Genomic DNA, 23,026 nt, shown 5'->3' on the forward strand with positions numbered 1-23,026 from the left:
GTGCTGTGTTTTCTGAAGTTAAATGCCCTATGCAGCCCGCTCTGAATGGGGACACCCCCACAGCGGCCATCTTGAACTCGGCCGTTCCAAACTGACGAGCGACGTGACGCGTTCAAGTTGTCAAAACTGCCGTCTCTGCTCGATGCTCATTACATGCCATTCTCCGTTTTTAATGCGAAAAAATAGAAACGTGGGCTTTTAAGTGTGCGAGCTGAAATAAATGTAGGTCAAGTAAAAGCAATTAACACTGAATTATATGCCGAGTCATATTCAACTGTAACTCGGCTAAAACGAGCGCAGCGGGTAACAGCTCCTAGCTCATGCACGTCACGCTAAATGAAGCTGGTGCATCATGGGGAAGTTTTTTTCTAACTTATTTCAGTCTTCATAATCCACTGCATTTGGGTAGGGTGGAGGGAGTAGGGTCTAGTCATGAACACCGCAGAACGCGCCACAGCCGTGCTACACATTTTGCTTACTTTATCCACGGCAGTGATTTCCTCTCTCTAGATAGATGCCACTTTTTTTTTTGCTTACTTGAGGTCCACATAAAATACCCTCAAGTCACCCTCGAGCCGCCATCTCATCATCACACAGAAATAATATATATAATTAAGCCAAATCCCAAATGCCTTACAGTTCTCACACACAGAACCAGTCAAAAGTTTAGACATACTCATTCTTTATTTTTCCCCCACATTTTAGAATTACAATAATAATAATAATAATAATAATAATAATAATAATTATTATTATTATTATTATTATTATTATTATGTCATCAAAACTCTGGAATAACAGCAATGAAACTATGGGAATTATGTTGTGATTAATAAAAAAAAATCAAAAATAAATCATAAATAATGCAATATTTTAGCATCTGCAAAGTAGACACCTTTTTGCCTGGAATTTTCAGAAATGTATTCTTGGCATTTTCTCGAACGATTTCTTGAGGAATTTCCCTGAGATGCTTTTTAAACAGTATTAAAGGAGTTCCCACCTACGCTGGACACTTACAGGCTGCTTTTTGTAATATTTCACTCCAAGTCATCCACTTAAAAAAATATTTTTGTAAATAAAGTGTTAGTTTTCAAATGAAAGAAATTAATATGTTGGCACAATTATATCTTTGTCTTCAACACCGATTTCAAACTTTTAATCATACACCTTCAGATCAAAATACATAAAACATACATACATACATACATACACACATATATATATATACATACATACATATATATATATATATATATATATATATATATATATATATATATATATATATATATATATATATATATATATATATATATTACACACATATATATACACACACACATATATACATATATATATATATATATATACACACACATATACATATATATATATATATATATATATATATATATATATACACATACATTATATATATATATATATATATATATATATATATATATATATATATATATATATATAAAATAATGTATGTATATATATGTATGTAATATATAAAAAAGATTTTTTTTTTTTTTGCCATGCGTTTATTTAGACCCAATTTCCTCAAGCCACACATAGATCATTTGGCCAAGGTAGAATCTCCTATTTTGTCAGCTGATCTAAACGTGGATCATGTGATCTTAAAAGCACTCAAACGGTCAGATTCATTCTGAAAGCTAGAGCTGATATTAAAATGTTCTTATACTATAATCATTCTACCGAAGATTTTATCATGGCTTGTGATGACCCAAAAAAAAAAAATGCATGCTGAGCTGCAGCTCTCTCTTTCCATCGGATGTGAACTGAAACGGATTGGGCGTGAAACGTAAAAGGAGGAGATCACATTTGGTGCAGTTTTACATTAAAACACCATCAAGCTTTTCATGTGAGATCTGTTTAGATATAAATGCTGTTAGCGTCTAGTCTGGACGTATGAACAACTAGATCTTTTCAGCGGAAAATGCCACCTCTCAGATCAAACGCATGGAGAGTGTTGTACTATTGTTCCATCACGGCAACAAATTATCTGCATATCACTAGCTTAAAGTATTTACGGACGTGTTCTTTTAAGGACAAACATCTGAGGTGGCTCATCCTCCACTTAATCCTCTCTCTCTCTCACACACACACACACACTCTCCCTTCTCTCCCCCCCGCCCCCTTCCTTCCCTCCACCATTAGATCAGCACGGAGAATAAAGACGCAGCAGGCTCCATGCAGGCAGGAAGCCACAGTTATAAACACATCTCTCACACTGCTGGCTTTCATATACAAGCACACTCGTTTCTAGTAAGCGGGCATAAACAAACACTTACCTGCACCAGAAAGATAATAAGGAAGTAAAAATTGGCGATTCTTCTGAACTGCTCAAACAGGTTCTTTGGCAGGAAGTTCCAGATTGTGTACTGCAGAGACAAAACGAAATTGCATGATCAATATGATGGAGAAACAAGTCATACAAAGGCTACGAGCCTTCAGAGCTAAACAGATGCTTTGCCAATCGAAGACGGTGGAGTGCAGCATTGGGGGTGCAAGTCTATTTGTTTTGACAGAAAGCTAAAGGACCCAAATGCCTTCAAGATTTTAACGCGCGCGCGAACACGGGCTCCCTCAGTAAGTCGGGGACAGACTCTTTGGAAGTCAGATGTCCGTTTCTGCAGGTGTTTCACTCATTTCCATAATGAACTCGCCTCTTTCTCTGACTGTCTGAAGTAAAAAGTATGCATGCTTCACCTTTTAACACGTACGCTAGGAACAGCGTACGGTACGCGTGACGCAAATTTCATCACCGGCGGAGTACTCGCACGTGCGCATTTCATTCTTTTGCACTATTTAGTTGTTCCACAAGGTGGCAACAGTGGCCCAGGGCCATTGATTGTCAAGGTAGTTGAAGACAAAACGGAATAAACGGAAGCGAGTGCAGGTTAGAAAGTACCCACGGTTGTATAATTCTAGAGTATAAGGATTTGTATATGGGTGCTAATTGTGCCGAGAGATTGCCCGAGCATTGTCCTTCGTGTTGTGATTCTTCTTCATTGTCGTCCTTCACGCCAGAAGACCTGTACACATACACTAGGGTACATGTTAAAAAACAAGAACAAACAAACAATAAAAAAAACGAAGTACACCAGAGCTGTAAGGCAGGCCTTGAAAACAGAGGAGAAGTTAAACTGGGAAGTAAACATGCAAACAATGTATTGTTCACACAGCATATGACATAGTGCTAAAACTGCATCTGGCACATGATGAAAGAAATGTTTACAATACTCAAGGTCTATGTACAGACACAGGTACTGTAGGTGGGCTGATAGAAAATACAGGGTCGGTCAGAAAAAAAAAAAAAAAAAAAAAAAAACCAAACACGTCGTCATCTGCTGTACCCATTAAAGCATAGCGCAGGAACGAGAAGGCTTCGTCGAAGAAGACTAAGCATGGATGGAACATTAAAATGAGGCTCGAGAGCGAAAAAGCCGTACAAGGCAGGCCTTGAGTGCGAACGAAAGGAGTGAGGGATGGTGCAGAGGAAAGATGCTGAGAGAAAGGAGAAGGATGAAGAACACCAGACACGTAGCACAGGGTAAACACCGCAGCGTGGGTAATTAAAGTGTGTTTACGCTCGTCTCACCGAGCTAGGATTGATCACGCGATTCCACAGCAGGATTGTAGCTAACTCTATAAACCCCCCCCCAATCTCCCCCCACACGTTGTCAGCCGAGTGAGATTTCGGAAGTCCTATCAGATTCACGAGAGAGACCGAATCACCCGCTCCGTTCAGAGAAGACGGGGAGGAAAATGAAGATTGGATCCGCACCATGGGACCTCATAGGGTGCGAGTGTGAGGCAAGAGCAGTGATGGGGGAGCGGGGGCACAGGTCTGGGGCCGCCTCTTTACCCAAATGAAACAGGTGGTCAAGGGGTGTGGAGCGTAGTAAACGTGTCTCTCTCTCGCCGTCCCATGTGTAACCTTACAGTCTCGGCGTTGCCAACCTTGCAAGGAACCTAAATCCATACCTGATTACGCCACCACAGCTTCCATTTTCATTGAAATACAATCCAAACAACAAGAACAACAAGAACAACAACAAACAAAGAAAACCCACATACCTTGGAAGACACTATCCTGTTGTCACAGAATTTAGGAGGGATGAAGGCCTCGGTGGCCGGACACGTGCGATGTCCTACGTAAACGGTCCTGCTGTCCACTCTTTTCTCATCGCCACCGAACTACAAGGAGAGAAACAGAGACGGAAACAAGGAGAGAAAGAGAGGGGAAGAAACAAAAAGGAGCGATTAAAATACACTCAATTTAACAATGCCGTGGGGTGGCCTGTCCAGACGGAGCATTTATAGTTGTCAGGTCTGGTCCGGATCAAGCTCGGGCGCTCGACCAAACGCAGGACAGATTTAGAAATGGTGCAGATTAAACACCATGTAAGGCCTGATGGTGGAGTCCCGAAAGGAACCCAAGGAGTCAAGCGTTGTCATAACACGTCTAATGTCACTCGAACAGCGGGGTTTTGCTTATTTAATAGCATCAGATAACTCGGCGATTCTGCAGTATAAAGGCGTACAGCGCTGTTGCACTTGCCTGCAAAAACCCAGCAGCCTTCATGATGTTTTCTGGCTGAAAAGCGTTCCGATGTGTAATACGTGGCGCTCTTTATTGACGTACAAAACATTTTTGTGGAACGCTGAATAAGAATATCCGATGTTTTCGTACTGACTCGGTACCGCAGAGGTCATCGAATAAACGTCCATAACTAAATGTGTACTTTTGCACTGTACTGGGTTGCACGGTATAAACGCCACGTCGTCATGGTAATAAATAAACCCCATGAACGGAGTGTTTGCATGCTAATTAGTAGTAGTAATTGGTAGCTCGGTGCTTAAGACGTTGGACTGCTGATCGGGAGCTTGCGAGCTTGAAGCCCAGCACCGCCAAGATTATCCTTTACGCCGTGCCATCGTCCCTGCAACAGCTACATCGGGCCGGATATTAAAGCTAACACACACACACACACACACACACACACACTTTAATACACTTAAGAGTCTTGGCCAGAGAGCTAATGTTTAATTTTATTACATTTTAAAGCACTTTCGTTTCAATTATTGCACTGGTATAATGTTGGAAAAAGGAAAATAAGGCACATATTCAGCCAGTGCTCATTTTTCAGTATCGTCTTCTTTGCTGTGACATACCCTTTGTTTCTTTATCAATGTGCCAACGCATCAGGCCGTCAAATCATTCACGTTAACTGTACATACTTTTACAATAAGCATTTATAATACGGAAGAGAAAAAATTCCTTTACAGTAAATCGGTACAGGTACACTGTTGTGTTACAGTCTGCAAAATATCTGTTCAGTGGGAAAACTTCCATCTCTGTTCCTGCACCAGTCCATCATCCATCCATCCATCTTCCAGACTGCTGGAAAATGGGGAGCCTGGAACCTATCCCAGGGACGAGGCAGGGGACACCCTGGGGACAACCTGGATGGGGTGCCAATCCATCACAGTGCACAAATCGCACACGATGTTAGTGTGATTAAGGTGTGTACATGTCTGTAATACACATCGATCATACAACTAAAACAGGAATATTCCACAAGTCTTAATTCGATTTGTTTACACTACAAGTATGACTTTAGCCTGATTAAGGTCATCAATAATCCCTGTTTACATGCTAGTTTCTTAATCAGAGTATCGTCTTAATCGGGTTAATATCTGGATATTGTTGTCCATGTAAACATACTGAATGTCAATACCAGCGTATGATCAAGCAGAACGTGTCGAAACTGGGAGGCTTTCAGCGGTGCTCTTCCTGTAGCTTGACCTGCTCAGCCCATTTTTCAGCCTGCTTGGGAAAAGTGGCGGTGCCATTACTTGAATTATTTAGCGAGGGATCCGAGTGTCTAATGCACAGTACTGGCACCTTCCGGTGTGTGACTTTCCATCATAATCATCTGATTGGAAACGTTTAGCCCGATAACGTTACTAACGGACGTGCCTGAAGAAGAACTCAATGCATTTCTTCCTGACTCACGTCGTCACGCGACCCAAGATCTTAAGCAAGACACAATTAGTATGCATGATCTGGTGGAAATAACTCATGCGTTTCACCATGGAGACGTTTGCCTATTCACCCATGTTTATCGTCTCCTGACTGATGGAAGCTATGGTACGAGTCGTTTCCACCAGCAACACACATACACTCTCACACACACACACACACACACACACACACACACACACACACTTCATGCAAAGCGAACCGATCTTCTCCTAGCCCATGGGATCTGCTCTGACTTCAGTACGTTTGGTAAACATTCAACGTTGGGGTCACTTGGATGTTCTGGCTTTCCTGTCTGGAAAAGCCGAGATTACATAAGGCTCGGCGGAGCGTGACTGTACTTGCGATTTCTCATAACACACTGTGTGTGCGCGTGTGTGTGTGTGTGTGTTCTCTGGCCGGATGGAGCACACCACGCCAGGAAATGGGAGCAGGTGCCAGAGCTTAAGGGCAGAGTCCAGCTCCACCTCCAAATCCTCCTGCATGGAGGACAGAGGGCAGCAACATAATCCAGCTTCCATCAGCATTAACGGCAATCAGGAATGTTTGCCAGAAGAGGACAGAATGGACCGGGACGGCAAGATTTCAGTCATACTGCCATTCCAGTATACGCCATACAAATCTTACCAAAGCTCAGAGTATTATCCGATACCAAATCCTGAGCTGAGCTGACTCTCCGCAAGCTTTCTGCAAAACATGAAAGCTATGTCGTGTCAGTCAGCATCGCTCGGTTTTACACGAGTCCGTCCTCTACTTTTAAAACGGTCGTTTGTATGGACATTCGGGATTTTATTCAGAAATGCGGTCCATTTCACAGGCACGTCCCCAGAGGAGTGAGAATTTTGATGCTGGCTCGATCCAGTATAAAAATGCAACACGTGGTTAAAATTCAGCCAAAGCTTTCACAGTGAAAAACAAAAGCAAAAGGGTAGCAACATTTGTTGCAATTCAGAGCGGATACGTTTAACGCAGCTAGTGTGAAATCTACTCCAGGTATAATAAACAAACAAACTGTGATAAGCAAAAAAAGAAAGGCTGCATTCCAGTTGGGACATTTCCAGGCCATCCAACCCATAAAGCCCTTTTTGTGTAGCTACTCCACCTCTCTAATGCTCATCCTTCAGTGCACGCACACACACACAAGCAACAACTTAGGGTGTCTTCACATATGGCTCATTTTGAAAGAACTAAACCCAGTTCACTTGAAGTGAACCAGAGCGGGAACCGACCGAAAGACACCACAGTCCTTTTGGTGTTTACAATATGGTGACTCGAAAGAGAACCCGGTTCCTTTTTTGGTCCTCTTCAGCAATTAAGTGATCTCAGACGCTTTCTTGTTCACGCCAAAACTTCATAAGAACTCAACCCCAAGCTCACACCCAAAAATTCATCCAAGTCATTATTGAAGGGACAGGAATCCTTCATTTCAGTAGACTCACCACTTCGACGCATTGTGTCACAGGTGCTCATGTACTTCTGTCGTAGTTGTTTTTTTGTTTTTTTTACTTGGCATTGTAGCGCTGTTCTGTTGTAGCCTCTTTCCTTCGTTTTTTGAGAAAACGAAAGAAACACTGTGTTGAGGATAGTTGGTGTTCAATGCGATCCTCTTTCCAAATTTCAAGAAGTGCACAGCTGTCCCCCTGAGACCGCACGACCCCGCGACCTGACATGGTGAGAAGTTGAGTGTTGTTTTCAGCAGTGACGGAACATGGGTGCAGGTACGGCAAAGCCTCCAGATACACACGTCGAAACGAAATGCAAAGCGGACCGGGACCTCACTGCTTTCACATATCACGAAAAAATCGAACCACAAACGAACCTCCAGAGGCGGTCCGAGTACGGTTTGCTTTTAGGGGGGTCCAGGATCACTTGGTTTGTTCACATATACATGCTGAACTACTCTGAGAGCATTTGGAGTGCTCAAACGAACTAGGTGCGAAAACACCCTTAGACCCAAACACAACACAATTAAAGATACGAGATCTAAGGCTCTGTTCAGTCTTGCCGTTAAAGATACTGCACCATCCGCCCTCATGCCTTCTCTGTAAAATGATGTCTCTGACCATCACAACGTTCTCCAAACCTTCAAACTGCCCACTTCTTAAAGTCCCTGAATTCCATTAGGAAGACTTTCCTAACTGCCTTAAATGTATGCTAGGAGGGACAATCTGTCTCGGATGTCCTTGACCCCTTTTAGCAGTCCATATAGGATTTCGCAGTTTTTTTTTGTGATTGTTGAGGCCAAAAATGCTCGATTTTGCTAGGGTTTTTTTCAAAATTTGCATCTCAATTTACAGAGTTCATCTGTGCCTTTTGCAGAAAACTACTTGAATTAGCAAAACTGTCTTTCACACTGATGTTTGGTGGTACATGAGATCTTTTAGTCGTTCTCGTGTTCGATGAACATGAATAGAAGAGGGCTTTGGCTTAATGTGATGACGTCACATGACGTGTCTTGGCCCAAATCTGCAGAAAATCCGCGGTAATTATGAAAACCTGCAAGCTCCTCTGAATATTGCGGCGTTTCCTTGATTTTGCGTTAATGCAGGACCCGCTTAGGGGCACAGCTGTACAAATATGACAGCATCCTGCCACCTCAGTCCATCTTCTGAACGAGAGAGCATGATGAGCTGAACCCATTGTTCTGAACCGTCAGGTCTATCCTTTCAATCATGCCTCCATCCAAGAGGGTACTTATTGGGGCAGAGTCGTAACGCTGATGGTATCCGAGTCCCAAAATGGTTGGGAGCCAAGAACAGACGTGAAGCTTGTACCCCTGCAAAGCTGTCCGTCAGGACGCACTGGTCCCATGTAGTCATTGAGGATTTAGCGTTATAAAACGTGTCCAAGGCCAAACATCTGTTGCAATTGAGTTTCAAAATGAGCTCAAACACTGTCGCGATTACAGAGCTGGAAGCAAACAAATCCATGAACTCTCACTCATTTTTTTTTAACAGCCACTATCTCTGCAAGTCCCTCTGCTCTCCTGTCTCTCTTCAAGAGTCATTAATCACAACACTAACCCAAGGTTACAGCTCCAGTAGGTTAACACACAGAGAGACTTTATTCAGAAAGGCTAATAAACCTGCAAGGTTTTAGCGTGAGACAATTAAGAGAAGAGAAACTGCAAAAACCATCGTATGGTTTTTCAAACAAGTTCCAAAAGGACATGATCCGAGCGGCTCCTCCTATCGAGTCCTAACTACAGACAACCAAAAAAAAAAAAAAGTCAGGACTAATTCACTAATATATTTGAGGTTCTGTTCCTTTAAGCCCTGAAACACAATTTCACACTTTCTGCCATGAAGGACACGCCACACCAAGCGTGTGCAAAATACACTTCCACAAGGGTTTGACTTGAGACAAATATTATGCAAAAACAGACGTCTGTAAACGTCCTGAAAACCTCCTGAGCGTCTACGATGAAGAGGCCATTGGTATGAAGAAAAGCCGGTCTTCTGACTGAGCTAAACCCGACGCGTTGTCAAGAGGCGCACGTCGGAGCCGAGGCTCGCCGTTTGGCAGGGGATGGATGGATGGACTACCCATCACTATAGTCCTGCTGGATGGGAATGCATTTAGCAGCTATGGGGGAGCAGGATCAATTATGCAAACACAGTGTACTCAATTGGGACAAGATCCAATTGCACAGCATTAGGGGGAGAAAAAGAAAGAAAAAAAAAAAAAAGACAAGCATTAGTGGAATGAATAAACAGCAGCATTACAATATTAGATTAGGCCTCAAAGAATTTATTTAGAAAAGCTGAAATGTGATTTAGGTTGCACAACACAGCATTCAATGCCAAAAGGCATGAAGGCCAAACCAATATGACCGTGCCAAGCATCTCCAAAGGCCCTTTTATTCTTCCTGGGTGGCTTGTGTCTTGACTAAAGATTGTTATTTTATTTGGGGGTTACAGCGGCTTAGTGGTTAGCACGTTTGCCTCGCACCTCCGGGGACGTGGTTTTGATTCCCACCTCTGCCCAGTGTGAGCAGAATTTGTAGGCTCTCTGGTTTCCTCCCGCAGTCCAAAGGCACGTATTGTAGGCTGAATGGCATCTCTAAATTGTCCGAATGTGTGCGATTGTGCCCTGCAATAGTTTTGTACCCTGTCCAGGGCGTTTCCCCCCCTCCCCTCGTGCCTGGAGTCCCCTGGGATAGGCTCCAGGCTCCTCACAGGCTCCTCCTGTATAGGATAAGCAGTACAGAAAATGGATGGAATTGTATTTTAAATTTGCCTTTTTTTAAGTGGTTTTTCCAACAGTGAACACCTCTTTCATTATGATTTCTGATTAGTGCTGCCAAGCCTAAACGTGCCCCAGCACTACCAGTCAAATGAGCCTCCAGTCTGACTGAAGTGCAAGGAGGGGCAGGAGTTTATTCATCACACCACTCACATGCTGGATGACTCCCATGCAGAGAGAACTGGCATGATGTGCGTTTTTATTCCACTGCTTTGCCACTTCATTTATTTTAAAGGCAAAAACGCTCCAGAACATAAAACCGGCTATGTTTTAAAAGCTTGGCTATGCTCCTTTATCGCACACTGGTTTAATTTCGGGTATGTTCATGATGTGTTCGGGTGACACAGCGCCAGTTGGCAAGCCTGACAAAACTCAACTGAATGAAAAGAATAGCTTATTATATATTTGGCATATTCACTTTGGTAGACTGAATTCTTGCTCACCTCTGTAACACTGCCACACCTCCTGCCTTCTGGGTCAGCTTTCTCCTAAGGGCACTGCATATTTGTAGACAAAACTGAAGTGGTAAGACGCATGTGCTTAAGAGTAATGAGCGCACTGAAATGAGCTGGTGATGGAACAGCCATTCGAGACAGCTACTTATGGCATGTGCTCAGGAAGGATGTGATAAGGAACAGATTTTATATATATGATAATTTTTTATTTATTTATTTTTTTAATTACACCATCGACATGGCTCAGGCTCGGATACTGTCAATCTCTGACAGCAATAAATACCAAGTAGTGGCTGCAATCTTTCATACCCACAATTACTGCTGAATTACTAACCAAAGTTTCCATTAGCATATAATTGACAAACGGATCATTAATCAGACTTGGAACACTGCTTTCGTTTCCTCTTTCGATCCAGTCATTCAATTCTTTATGCAGGAGATTAATGTAAAAACACTGACTGCCGGGATTTGATGAGCTCGGGCCAATTTCAACGAGAGCAGCAGCTGAGGTGGACATCAGGAAGCGACATAGTGCAAAGTAAGACCAATAATGGTAATAAAGGGGGCAGTGATGGTTAAGGCTCTGGGTTAATGATCAGAAGGTCAGGGGTTCAAGTCCCAGCACCGCCAAACTGCCACTGCAGGGCCCTTGAGCAAGACCCTTAACTCTCTCTTCTCCAGGGATGCTGTATCGTGGCTGACCCTGTGATCTGACCCCAACCTCCTAACATGCTGGGGTATGCAAAGAAAAAAATTTCACTGTGCTGTGATGTATACGTGACTAATAAAAGACTCATTACGTTAAAGCGACGTTATAGGGACATCACAGAGAACAAATGGGCCATTTCAAAAGTCTTGTTCCATTACTTACAGCGTTAGAAAAAGTAAACAAGTCCATTAAGACAAATAAAAAAAAATTTAAAAAAGCAAGTAGGTAATAAGCAATAAACGTGTAATTAATGTACTAACACCACGTAAGCTGTTCGACTCCTTATAATAGCCTGGAGTCATTAAAAGGACCAGGTGCAGCAATTTCCATTTCACAGACCTTCTAGTATCCACCCTAATTTTTTTGATTTGCATGCCAAATAAGCTGACGTGGACAAGGACCTCAAGTCTCACAGACTGACCTCTACATTTACATACTAGAGCCGCCATGCAAAAAAAAAAAAAAAAAAAAAAAAAAAAAAAAAAAAAAAAAAAATATGGCCACATGTCTGAAACAGTGGCTCGGTAAAAGCACACCATTCAGTGTTGAATGTTCAAACAAAATGGCATCACTACGACTGAGAGGAAGATATCTGAAATCGTGAGCTCGATTAAATAAGAGCGTGCAAATCTTCTTAAGAAATAAATAAATAAATAAATAAATAAGCCACTGAGCAGTGAATGAACCTTCTTCGTTATGGTACCGTATACAGTTTTGGGTGTTTCATTCTTAATTTTACGAAAGCTTCGAGTGCAGATAATTGTCATGCTAAACGTGCAAATAGATGACTGAATGAACCCGGGACTGAGTCCGAAACCGCGCAATTACCTACTATATAGTACTGTAAATATGCGCTTTCGGACGCAGCCGAGCTCTCTTGTTTGCCGTCAAACGGTTGAGCACTGCCGTGTGTGTGTCCTGGCACAAAATGCGGTGAAAACTCCCACATGACGTTAGTGTGATTAAGGTGTGTACATGTCTGTAATGCACGTCAATAATGCGACTCAAATAGGAATACTCCACGTGTCTTAATTCGATTTGTGTTTACCTCGACTTTAATCGGATTAAGGTCATCAATAATCGCTGTTTACATGGTAGATTCTTAATCAGAGTATTGTCTTAATCGGATTAATCATGGATTACTGTCCATGTAAACGTTCTGATTGATTATGACTGGATTATCTCAAACACTAGAACTAATCCATCTAGATTTTTCTTCTTCAGACAACATTGTTAACATCCTGCGTGTCGTTTTTTCAACAATATGTTTGAATTACAATCGGTGTTAATGCTTGCCACACATCGTGGATTTGAACGCGCACAGTTTTTGTACTCGAATGTGCTTTTTTTTAAAAAAAATAAAAAATTCGCCGAATACACGAAGTTCGAATTTTAATTTGAAGAAGTGGTGCGCACGGCTAAATATAATCGTACGATAAGTCGATAACGTAATTATCAGGACATGCCTATTAAACAGTTAAAAAGAGATGCTAAAGCTTATGTAGCTCATCTAGCTACACAGTAGCTAGGTACGCTACTTAAAAAAAAAAAAAAAAAAAATATGTTGGTTGTAGTGAATCTGTGAGGCTAGGTGAGCAGCAAAGTGTCTTCCTGACGCTTCAAAGGCACCAGAAGCCTGTTCGGATTTTAGTATACAGTGCGTTGGCTTTAAGAGCTTTGATACTGCAACGGAAATCGGTGCGTCCTCGGTTTCTTTATGGCACAGACGTGCTGACTCGCGTGTAACACACATGCATACAAAAACACACCGTACACCATCACCATCCTCCTCATCAGCAGCTCGTATATTCTAGTCTTCAGCCTTACCCTGTGTTTCCGGATATCTTTTATTCTGCATCCAACTGTACATGTTTAATGCTACGCTCATTCTGCTCGTGATGGTTTACAATCTTTACACGATTACACGGCTCCTGCCGTTTGGTGGAGATACGAGTGCTGTTTAGTTACGTCGCACCTGTTATTCTGCTCAAGCTTTAGTTTGGCAAAATGATCTCACTTTTACATTGATACAAATAATAATAATAATAAAAGTGTTCATATGAATCAGCTCAGCAGCTAAAGAAAATGGGTTAAGCGAGCAGGAAAACAAGCCGAGGCAGAGCGTTAGAGTAGAGGAGACGACGGGCTCCTGAACATCTCAGAGTGATGATACAAGGCCATCGTGCCTCTCAGACCGTATAATGGAGTATGCGCTACTGGCTGAACTCCAGGTTCATCCATCGCGACACACTGTTGCAAACTGAAACCCCAAAATGGCACTCTGCATGCTTTGCATGTTCATTTGCTTACTCAGGACATGCGGCTCGCAGCACCAGGCTTCGGCTGCCGGGTTCCCAGGGCTCTCGCTACACTAAAAAGGCACCTTGTAATTAAGAGCAGTGAGAGAGACAGAAAAAGAGAGAGATCAATGCATGTTTAAAAATAGCCAGTGCAGCCCTTTATTTAAGCTCCGACTTCGAGACTTGGAGCATGTGACCCAACGCTGCCCACACAAACAGAAAAGCGAAGGATAATCATCAAAGGGCAGTTTTAAACGGGTTAATAAGGCGATTGCTGGGGTTGTTGTGTTCATTAGAGTGCAGAGAGGAGCTTAGACGCAGTAAAATCAGTATTTACAACTGAATTTACATTTAGATTTAGATCCACAGAGCAAAAGACGTCCTCCCCCGAGTGAGCTACACCGTCATCTACTAACTACGAGTATCTTTCGAGTCCTTACGTGAACATGAACCATGTTGCACATTGTCCGTCAAACAAATATCACCTCAAGCAGAGGTGTACAGAAATCCTAACATATTAAAGGGTTTACTCATTCAGTTTTCTTCCACTATTTCTGTGGGGGGGTCACGGTACAGCTTCTCTGTGCTCGGCTACAGATTCCAGCTCATCCCAGAGATCCCTCGACATTCCCAAGCCATCAATGATGGGAGTAATCAATCATGTCTCCAGCGGGCCCTGGCTCTGCCCCGGGGTTTCTGTCCAGTGTGACGTGCACGGTGAAGCTCTAGAGGGAGTGGACCTGGAGGCATCCTTGCCCGGTGCCTGGACCACCTCTCAGTTCAGCTCTACTCCGGCTACGTCCGCATCAATCTGGATAGATCGGGAAAACCGCGTTGTCTTTTTAAAAACGCTCTCAGTCTACCCTCGAGTTTTCAAACGGTTTCTGAAAAATGCTCGACCAGGCTGAAAACGTCTGAAGCGTAAGCAGCTTTGACCTGCGTCATTTCCGTCAGGTGTTCGCTTTAAAAATCTAATCTGAAGGTTGTACAAAAGGGACGTTAAATCTTTAACAGCACTATCAAACTGCACAGCAGGCACGACATCATCTGCCACCATTTGTTTTATGTCGAATGGCTCACAGGACTTAGTCACGTGACTAAAAATGGACAAATAACGCCGTTTCAGCGTGGACAGAAGGCACAAAAGATTCTAATTCTATCCAGAGTAATGTAGACGTAGCCTCTGAGGCTGTCTTCAGGACGGTCCATGCTTTCAGCAATACGTCATCAGTTACATCTGCTGCAGAAATATTTTCCTATATCAGTCCGTACAGGATTTCACAGAGGGGGTTTTTTTGTGACTGTTGCAGCCAAAAATGCTCGATTTTGCTGCGGCTTTTTCCAGGATTGCACAGTTTTTTGTGGGGGTGTTTGTGCAGAAATTGCACTTTCGATCCGTTACGCAGTCATGTTTGGTAAATGTGACCTTTTAGCTGTAATCATGTTCGACGCACAAACATCGAGGAGGGCTTTGACTGAATGCATCATGATGTCACACTCACACGTCTTGGCACAAATCTAGGGTAATTTGGGTTTTTTTTTTAAACTGCAAGCTCCTCCAAATATTGCGGTGTTTGTGCTAATCTCTGTTAGCGCAGAATCCGGGAGCGACTGCTATATTACTCTCCTAAAGCTTTTATAACTCTGTGCAGTGGTGGCTTGATGGTTAAGGCTCTGGGTTATTGATCGGAAGGTCGGGGGTTCAATTCCCAGCGCTGCCAAGCTGCCACTGTTGAGCCCTTCAGCAAGGCCCTTAACCCTCTCTGCTCCAGGGGCGCTGTACCATGGCTGACCCTGCGCTCTGACCCCAACCTCCTAACATGCTGGGACAAGCAAAAAAAAGAATTTCACTGTGCTGTAATGTATATGTGACTAATAAAGCATCATATAATTATATATATTATTAATAATTACCAACAACTAACTAGAATTAATATAACTTGTCTGGGAAATGAGATTTATACTCTGGCAGAAAGAAGAGATTTGTGGTGCCAGGGGCAAAGAAAGAGGCGCACTTGTGCTCAGCTCTGGGAATGGATCAAGGCACGGCCTTATCTGCAGCAGTAAATGTGTCAGGCTGATGCGGTGGCTGTGGAGCGAGCTTGCTGGGGAGATTTGGAGCAGCAGCGTGCAGCCGCAGGAGGCTCAATATCTCCCCTCCATGTATTATTTACCTCCTCTCCACGCTGTGAAGACGTGACGTTTAGCACCGTAAAGATTACAAGCAATAAACACCAGCTTTTGGCCGCCGCCACGTCACGCGGTTCCTCTGGCGCGTTACGAACTCGGTATGAAGCGTTCCCCTTCGCGTCCACTGAGGGCGGATTCACAGTAGCGCGTTTAAACAGCAACAGCGTGTCGTGTATTGAGGAGCGGATGAGTGTGTTTGCACAACAGTGTGGCAGAGGCGGGTATGTTGATCTGTGGCCTGGTCTTGATTAATACAACGTCCGTTTTCTCTAAAATGACGTGAGGAACAGCCTGCCATTGTGCAGCCGTTCCTGTGCTGTAACGCGCCATCCGATGACACAAGAAGCGCCGATACAGTCTAGGGTTTAAGGAGGAATTTGTCACATCAAAGCATTTAATAACTGCTGGAGCGCTGGTTCTGGATCTCGCGTCACTACTCGGTCAGTCTGCGCTGGAATGTGTGAATCCTGAAGTGGATGGAAAGCCTGAAGTAGACAAAATAACAGGAAGCCTTTGTGCTGCGACAGCACACCATTTGCAGACAATCGCAAACCTGACCACAGTTTAAACAAGAGCTCATGAGACGTCACCGAAATAGACAGAAGAATACCGCGCTAGGTTTACCACCGCACCCTTAAGTTTCGCACGTGTCTCCAGAGCTTGCTCGGCAAAAACTCTTTGAGGAAAGAACAGTTTGACGCACGCCGTTCAGTTAAATCTTTTTCAAAAATCGCCATTTTAAATTTCAATTGCCGCGATCCTCATTTCACCGCGACACGTTTTACAGCAGGTGTCGTTTTCCGTGGTTTTTTTTTTTGGGCTGTTGAGTCACAGTGCGAATGAACCGTGCTCTTTGAAGCGCCCCTTCACCGAGTCTCAGACAGGCTTGAGTAAATATGCACAAACAGTGAACAGGACGGGTTTCTCTGGTGGGAAGGGGGAAGTGGGTGGAGAGAAAACATCTCATCAGCTCATTTAAAAAAAAAAAAAAAAAAAAAAAAAGGGAATAACTCAAAACCAGTCCCACAGGAGATGATGCGCTCTAATTTATAAACCAGTGCATGAATACCTGAAAGCGATCCCAAATTCACAGCACACGTCGTCGTAAGCGTCGCAGCTGCGTATCTCAGCCGTGTGCTCAGGTCACGGTGCGTGTGCTCGGCATGTGAATCAAGAAAGCAGGGGTGTAGCAATACGATACGATAAGCTGGTGGAGCTCACGTTTTGTTAGAATTTTTATTTTTAAATTACTGCAGATTTTCTGTAGATTTGGGCCGAGACGCATCGTGTGACGTCATCACGACACACGTTCACCTATATGATGACGTCACACGACGTGTCTCGGCTCAAATCTGCGGTAATTTGGAAAAATTGCGAGCGCCTGCGAATGTTGTCGAGTTTCCTTGATTCTGCGCTCATTCCTGGAAGGACCGCCTGTAGCACGGCATACTTCGCTTCTATTCTTCGTTCCGGTGGAAGCAAGGAGCGAGGCCCTGTGCTACAGTGTGTCTGACTAACTTAATATTTTTGACCGCATTCTGGCTTTCATCCCATGTAAAGAGAGAGGAAGAAACAATTTTGGTTCTTTTGGCAGTGGTTCTACTAGCTGCCGGATATGGCGCTAAAATATATATATATATATATATATATATATATATATATATATATATATATATATATATATATATATATATAAAATGCTGACAGGCCTAAAAAATAAATAAATAAATAAAATTTAGAGATTAGAGATAGAGATTAGAGATAGAGATTTCTAATGTCATTATCTTTTATTATCCATCCAGCAATCCTGCCTGTAATTACTGCTCAGTTCATTATCCCATGTTGCATTGGAGAAGCCATAAAAATATACAGGCATCTGAAATATACAGCCATCCATACAGCATTATCTGCAATTAAACCACAAGCTTCTGCACGTGCATGCACGCGTGTGTGTGTGTGTGTGTGTGTGTGTGTGTGTACTCATGTTCCCATGAGCAGCATTTTTTAGATACAGCTCTAAAAGTAATATTGGCTTTCACCATTGCAAAATACCTCACTCAGTCTCTCTCCCTCTCTCCCTCACACACACGTATACCTTTCATCATCCTCTTCACATGTCTATGTGAGTGCTCAGAGTACTGCTGGGAGCTGAAGCATGGCAAAGTGAATCTCAGGATGAGATGAGGCTTTCTATAAACAGAGTAGAAATGCATCTTGGGCACAGCGAGTATAGAAAGGAGATGCATTGTGAGGAAAATTTGAAAAGAAACCAGCCCATTGAATTATTTAGCACTACAAACTGAGGATTCAGCCTTTGCTTTCAGATACGGACAAAAATGCCAGAAAAAAAATGAATAAAATTTATGGGGTTTTTTTTGTTGTTTTTTAAATCGTGACACACCCAAAGCACCCACCCCCTTTCCTGTTTCACTGTCACAGTCTCTGGAAGAGTCTGGAAGCGTACGGCATTTACAGCGAGACGTGATGCCGTTTCTCTGTATACGCTTATTTTGGTCTTTTCCCTCGTTCTGGAGGAGAAACATGGGCTACACTTTCAATCTTTAAAAGGAAGACAGAGGGAGCAAAAGACGTTGTAAGCACTTCTGTCTTCCTGCAAGTTAAGGAATGATTGTTTTTGGGGGGGGGGAACGCACAAGACAAACGGCGGGAAAGTGGAGTGGTGGCTCTGATCGATACACAGCTCTCCGGATGAAGCAGGTCTGATAAATCAAAAAGGAGGCCTTCGCTTATCCCCTTCTATAACCACCTCACATCCTGAGCCCTGCTGCTCTCTCAATACTGCCATCGGTTTAACAGGTGGACTGGAATGCCCCCGAAGTCCCACTCCAGGAGAGCAATCTGATACAGAACAGTGCTTCGGATTTCCATTTGCTTAACGTCCTGCAAACCGAGCAAACGCAGGAGGAGTGCTCGAGAGAAGGAATTTTTCAGTGGACAGAATTGTGGGACGCTAGACGCCGTAAACAGTGCTGACGCCCTCGCTTTTCACTGGGCAACCTTCATCCAAAAATGGGCAGCGATCATTGTGACTTCACCACCCTAGGGCAGATGGCATCAACATTATTATTAGTAGCATTAGCAGTGCAGAAAAGATTGAGGTGGAGCGCCCCGGGGCGAACACGCAACCACGGAGTTCTCAGAGGTGGTGGTGGTGGTGTGCGTGTTTATGATTTCTATGTGGCTTCGCTCGAATAACCCGAGCAACAGGTTTTAGCAGCTCTAGCATGTTGATCATGCTTACTCCTCCACCTTCCTGGTGGAGGACTTGAAAGAGAATAAGCAGGGCATTGCCGTAATACACGGAAGAACATATAACAAGCAACAAAAAAAAAAAGAAAAAAGAAGAGCACGCATCAGGGTAGCGAGTGCTACAATAGCAGAGCGGGGGGGAAAAAAAATTACAAATTACAAAGGGAGGAATCGCATAAAAAAGAGCAAAGAAATTGTTCTCTCACATCAAAAGTCTGCAGTCTTCTGTTTTTTTAAGTTCCAGCCACTGTTATCAGAGTCACCTCCGTCTTCAGATCTCCTCAGGGGGTTCACTTCAAAAACACACGTTCAATGCCGCATGCAGAGCTTTGGACTTCTAACTCCACTCTAAACCGAAGCGGAAGGATGTGTGCCAAGTGTCACGGATGTACGAAAGGCAAGACCATAAACAACCTAACGAGCAAACAGACAGATCTAGGAATGGGTTTTTATTTTTTTATTTATTTATTTATTTATTGTTCCTCAAATGTGAAGCTTTAAATGCAATCTCATTCTTGGAGCCTAATTGTGGCTTAGACCACCAGAGACTCAGCTGCACATGTATGTGAACACTCTGGCTGGCATTCTCTCGTATGCCAGCCAGAGCACACACACACACCAATATTAGCCAGAGGAAGGAGTCAGAACGGAGCACCAAAGCAATTCAACATGTCTCGGAAGCGAAACGCTCTCGTCTGGCTGGAACGGTTTCTGTGCTTCGGCAAAGAAGCCATATACTGCATGCTATCGCGCTTCTGTCAGGCCTCCACCCTGCTCACAAGATAGCAGCAGCTACACAAGATAGCAGCTTCAGAGCACATTAAAAGTAATCATGTGATTTTTACATACCATAATATGTAAATTTACATGCATCCAAGGTCCAAAAACACTTTAATGTGCTCATAATTTATACTGCAGCATTACATTTTTTTTCCCCCAGTGTCACAAACGACTCGTTAAATGATCCGCTCTAAAGGATTCATTCTAAACTCCTCCTTTCAGATAGAATACTCTGCTCTGATTGGTCAGATGTCCCAGTCTGTTGTGATTGGTCTACTACTGTCAGCGAGTAGCCGATGAAGACCAGAGGTGGGGCTTTTTGTTACAAACCTAAGTAGGTTTGTACAGGAAGTAAGTCTGGAATTACTGACGACTCGTTTTAGCTGTTCAGAATCGGTTCCTTCTTTTGGGAGTCAATAACTCCATTTGTCTTGCGCTTTGATTTTTGAAACTTTGCAGACTTTTTTACATTCACAAACAGCTCTATAACACACTACATGAAAGGTAATATCTGAAAAAGCATAATAGGTGCACTTGAAAAGATTGTCGTACTCGCTTTTAGTTCACACTTCTATAAACACGTTTCAGTCCATACAAGGTGGTTGTTGTGGCCAAAAACGCTTGATGGTGGAAAAAAAAAAAAAAAAAAATGCTGTGGGAGGTTTTTTTTCCCAAATTTGCGGCACACTTTTTTTTTTAACAGAAAACTACTCGAATAAGCAAAATTGCAGTTGAAGGAATTAGAGGTCAACTCTATCTGCCGCAGGGGCGTTGTTTCATGGCTGAACCTGCACTTTGACCCTAGCTTCATAACAAGCTGGAATATATGAAGAAAGAATTCCACTGTACTGTACGTGTGTCAAATAAAACACATACTTTTCATCCGTTTATAGCTATGTTTATTGTTGTGCAACATCCATCAAACAAGTTCCTTTTATCAGAACTGGCTATAAACAGTTGCTCTCAGGCTCTTTTTTACTCCCTTTCGAAGGTAATCACCCAAAATAAATACAACTCGTCATGTTACAGAGAAAGCACAAAGTCCACTGTACTAAAGATTCTCCCGCGTTGGAGTCCTTCCAAAAACATCAGCGTACAGAAAGCTTAATCGTATCAGCAAAAGAAATTCTGAAGCTCTTTATATGGTGCATTTGCCATACAAGTCCAGGTGTACAAACTTGTTACTTATGAAATGATAACATGTTAGAAATAGAATATGAATATAATTAACTGAGGCTGGCACTACTGTCAGTGCTGCTACCAAACAGCGTGTGGTATAATAGGAAAATAAGATACGTCATCTATTGTAGGCGTACTGTGATATTCAATTTATCATTCACTTAAAGTCCCCAAGAAATCAAAAACGAAAGCTTTGTGGCTTTTAGTATGAACATGTTAGCCTTAGGTTGGGTCATCTATATGCAAGTGTGCTCCAAAACACTAAAAGACTTATACATTCAAAATTTACAGTCTCTCTGTACCACCAATAAGGATCAACAATTTTGATGACATCATTCTGTACAGATTTTCTGTCCAATCAAATGCGCTCTAGAATCTGAAGTGTCCTGTCCCCAGGATTATTCAAATTCATTGTACAAATCAAGTGTCAAGTGCGGCTTAGCCCAGGCTGGGAGGTAAGCTAAACGCTATTGGCTATTTTAAAAGGGGGAGGAGCTACTCGATATGCCCCATCCTGACTGCCTGTTTCAGCAGAAATTACATCGACAGGTCGAATAACAGTGTGCATCTCAAGGCACTCCACAGCGACTTTAAAATAACATCGATACACCTGCGTTCTAATTGAGAAGAGGCTGTGCGCAAGAAGACATCATTTCTGAGCTCTCACTCCTGAGATAAAAAAGGCTTGTACATTAGGCTTGTTTCTCTGTTCCCTGAACAAAATATTTCATAAAAGGTTTGAAAAACAGCGGATAATAGTGTCGCTTCGGCTGAATTGTTGCTAAAATTGCAAATGTAGGTGAACTGTTTCTTCAATAACTGGCATATGGTTTGCGGTTATATTTAATTATGTTCTAATAAAAACCGAAAAAACGGGTACAGGTATGTAGTACTGTACATGGTGATAAAATGTTATGCTGCATTCAATTAGAGTTTGTCATTTGTAACTCCCGACCTCTGACCAGGGAAAGCCAAAGAATACGCTCCCTCAACCTGGAATTCCTGCACGTGAACTCAGCGTGGTCTTCTCAACGACAAGTTCCTCCGAGTTCAAGGAGTGCTGTCAAATCTTTTTGGCCTGGCACCATATCAGTGAATTTACACTAATGCTTGCATTCAGAGTATACGGCGGGGGTGTGTGAGTGTGTGTGCACGAGCGGGTTTAGGAGTGCACCTTAGCACTTGTTATTAGTCACTGTCAGACAGTGTTTGTCTAAAATATACAAAAATATCCCCCCCCTCTCTCTCTCTCTCTCTCTCTCTCTCTCTCTCTCTCACTCTCTCTCTCTTTGCCAGGGTCAGCCAGAGGAGGATGTCCTTCAGGAGTTTTTAAATGTCATTTATTTTTTTTATTATTTATTTTTCTTTTAAACCACACCGTGGTATCGACTTTGGTATCATGTACTTTTGGTGGTATCGGTACCGACTACTAGATTTACAGTTTGTTGTTGTTTTGAGGAAGACAATATATGTCACATGGCTCATCACAGTTAGCTGGCTTGCTTGTTGAGAACAACAAGAAAATGGAGACATCCTGGGTCCCCCCCCACTTTGTACCTTAACTACACAGAGGTCGGAAATTACGTCATTACAACCTTGGTGTCGAATGCAGAAATAGTGCCTGCATAATGCCTAACCTCCACAGGGATAAACATATTACCATACAAAAAAAATAATATTAAAATGTACTTGTGGAGGAGTAGAGGGATTGATACTTCCAGAAATCCATCATGCATAACGATAACAGCAGAAATCATGCTCGAAGAAGCAGAGTCACACTACAAAATAGCAGTGGATGCGGGGCAAATATGCTGACCTA

General features: G+C 42.8%; 1 protein-coding gene across 5 annotated transcripts in view; it reads right to left on the reverse strand.

Moving 5' to 3' along the window:
* Nucleotides 1-23,026, reverse strand: part of atp11c (ATPase phospholipid transporting 11C) — a 79,736-nt gene that overhangs the window by 53,899 nt on the left and 2,811 nt on the right. For all 5 annotated transcript variants that reach the window (XR_008386556.1, XM_053630864.1, XM_053630865.1 and 2 more), the window contains exons 2-3: nt 4,111-4,230; nt 2,322-2,411 (exon numbers count right to left, since the gene is read on the reverse strand). Coding sequence is in view for 4 of the 5 variants with exons in the window: in XM_053630864.1 (XP_053486839.1) it covers nt 2,322-2,411; nt 4,111-4,230 (210 nt within the window). In the remaining variant the exon portion in view is untranslated. The remainder of the gene's footprint in view (nt 1-2,321; nt 2,412-4,110; nt 4,231-23,026) is intronic.

Source organism: Ictalurus furcatus, chromosome 8, assembly GCF_023375685.1.
Source record: "Ictalurus furcatus strain D&B chromosome 8, Billie_1.0, whole genome shotgun sequence".
Taxonomy (NCBI): Eukaryota; Metazoa; Chordata; class Actinopteri; order Siluriformes; family Ictaluridae; genus Ictalurus; species Ictalurus furcatus.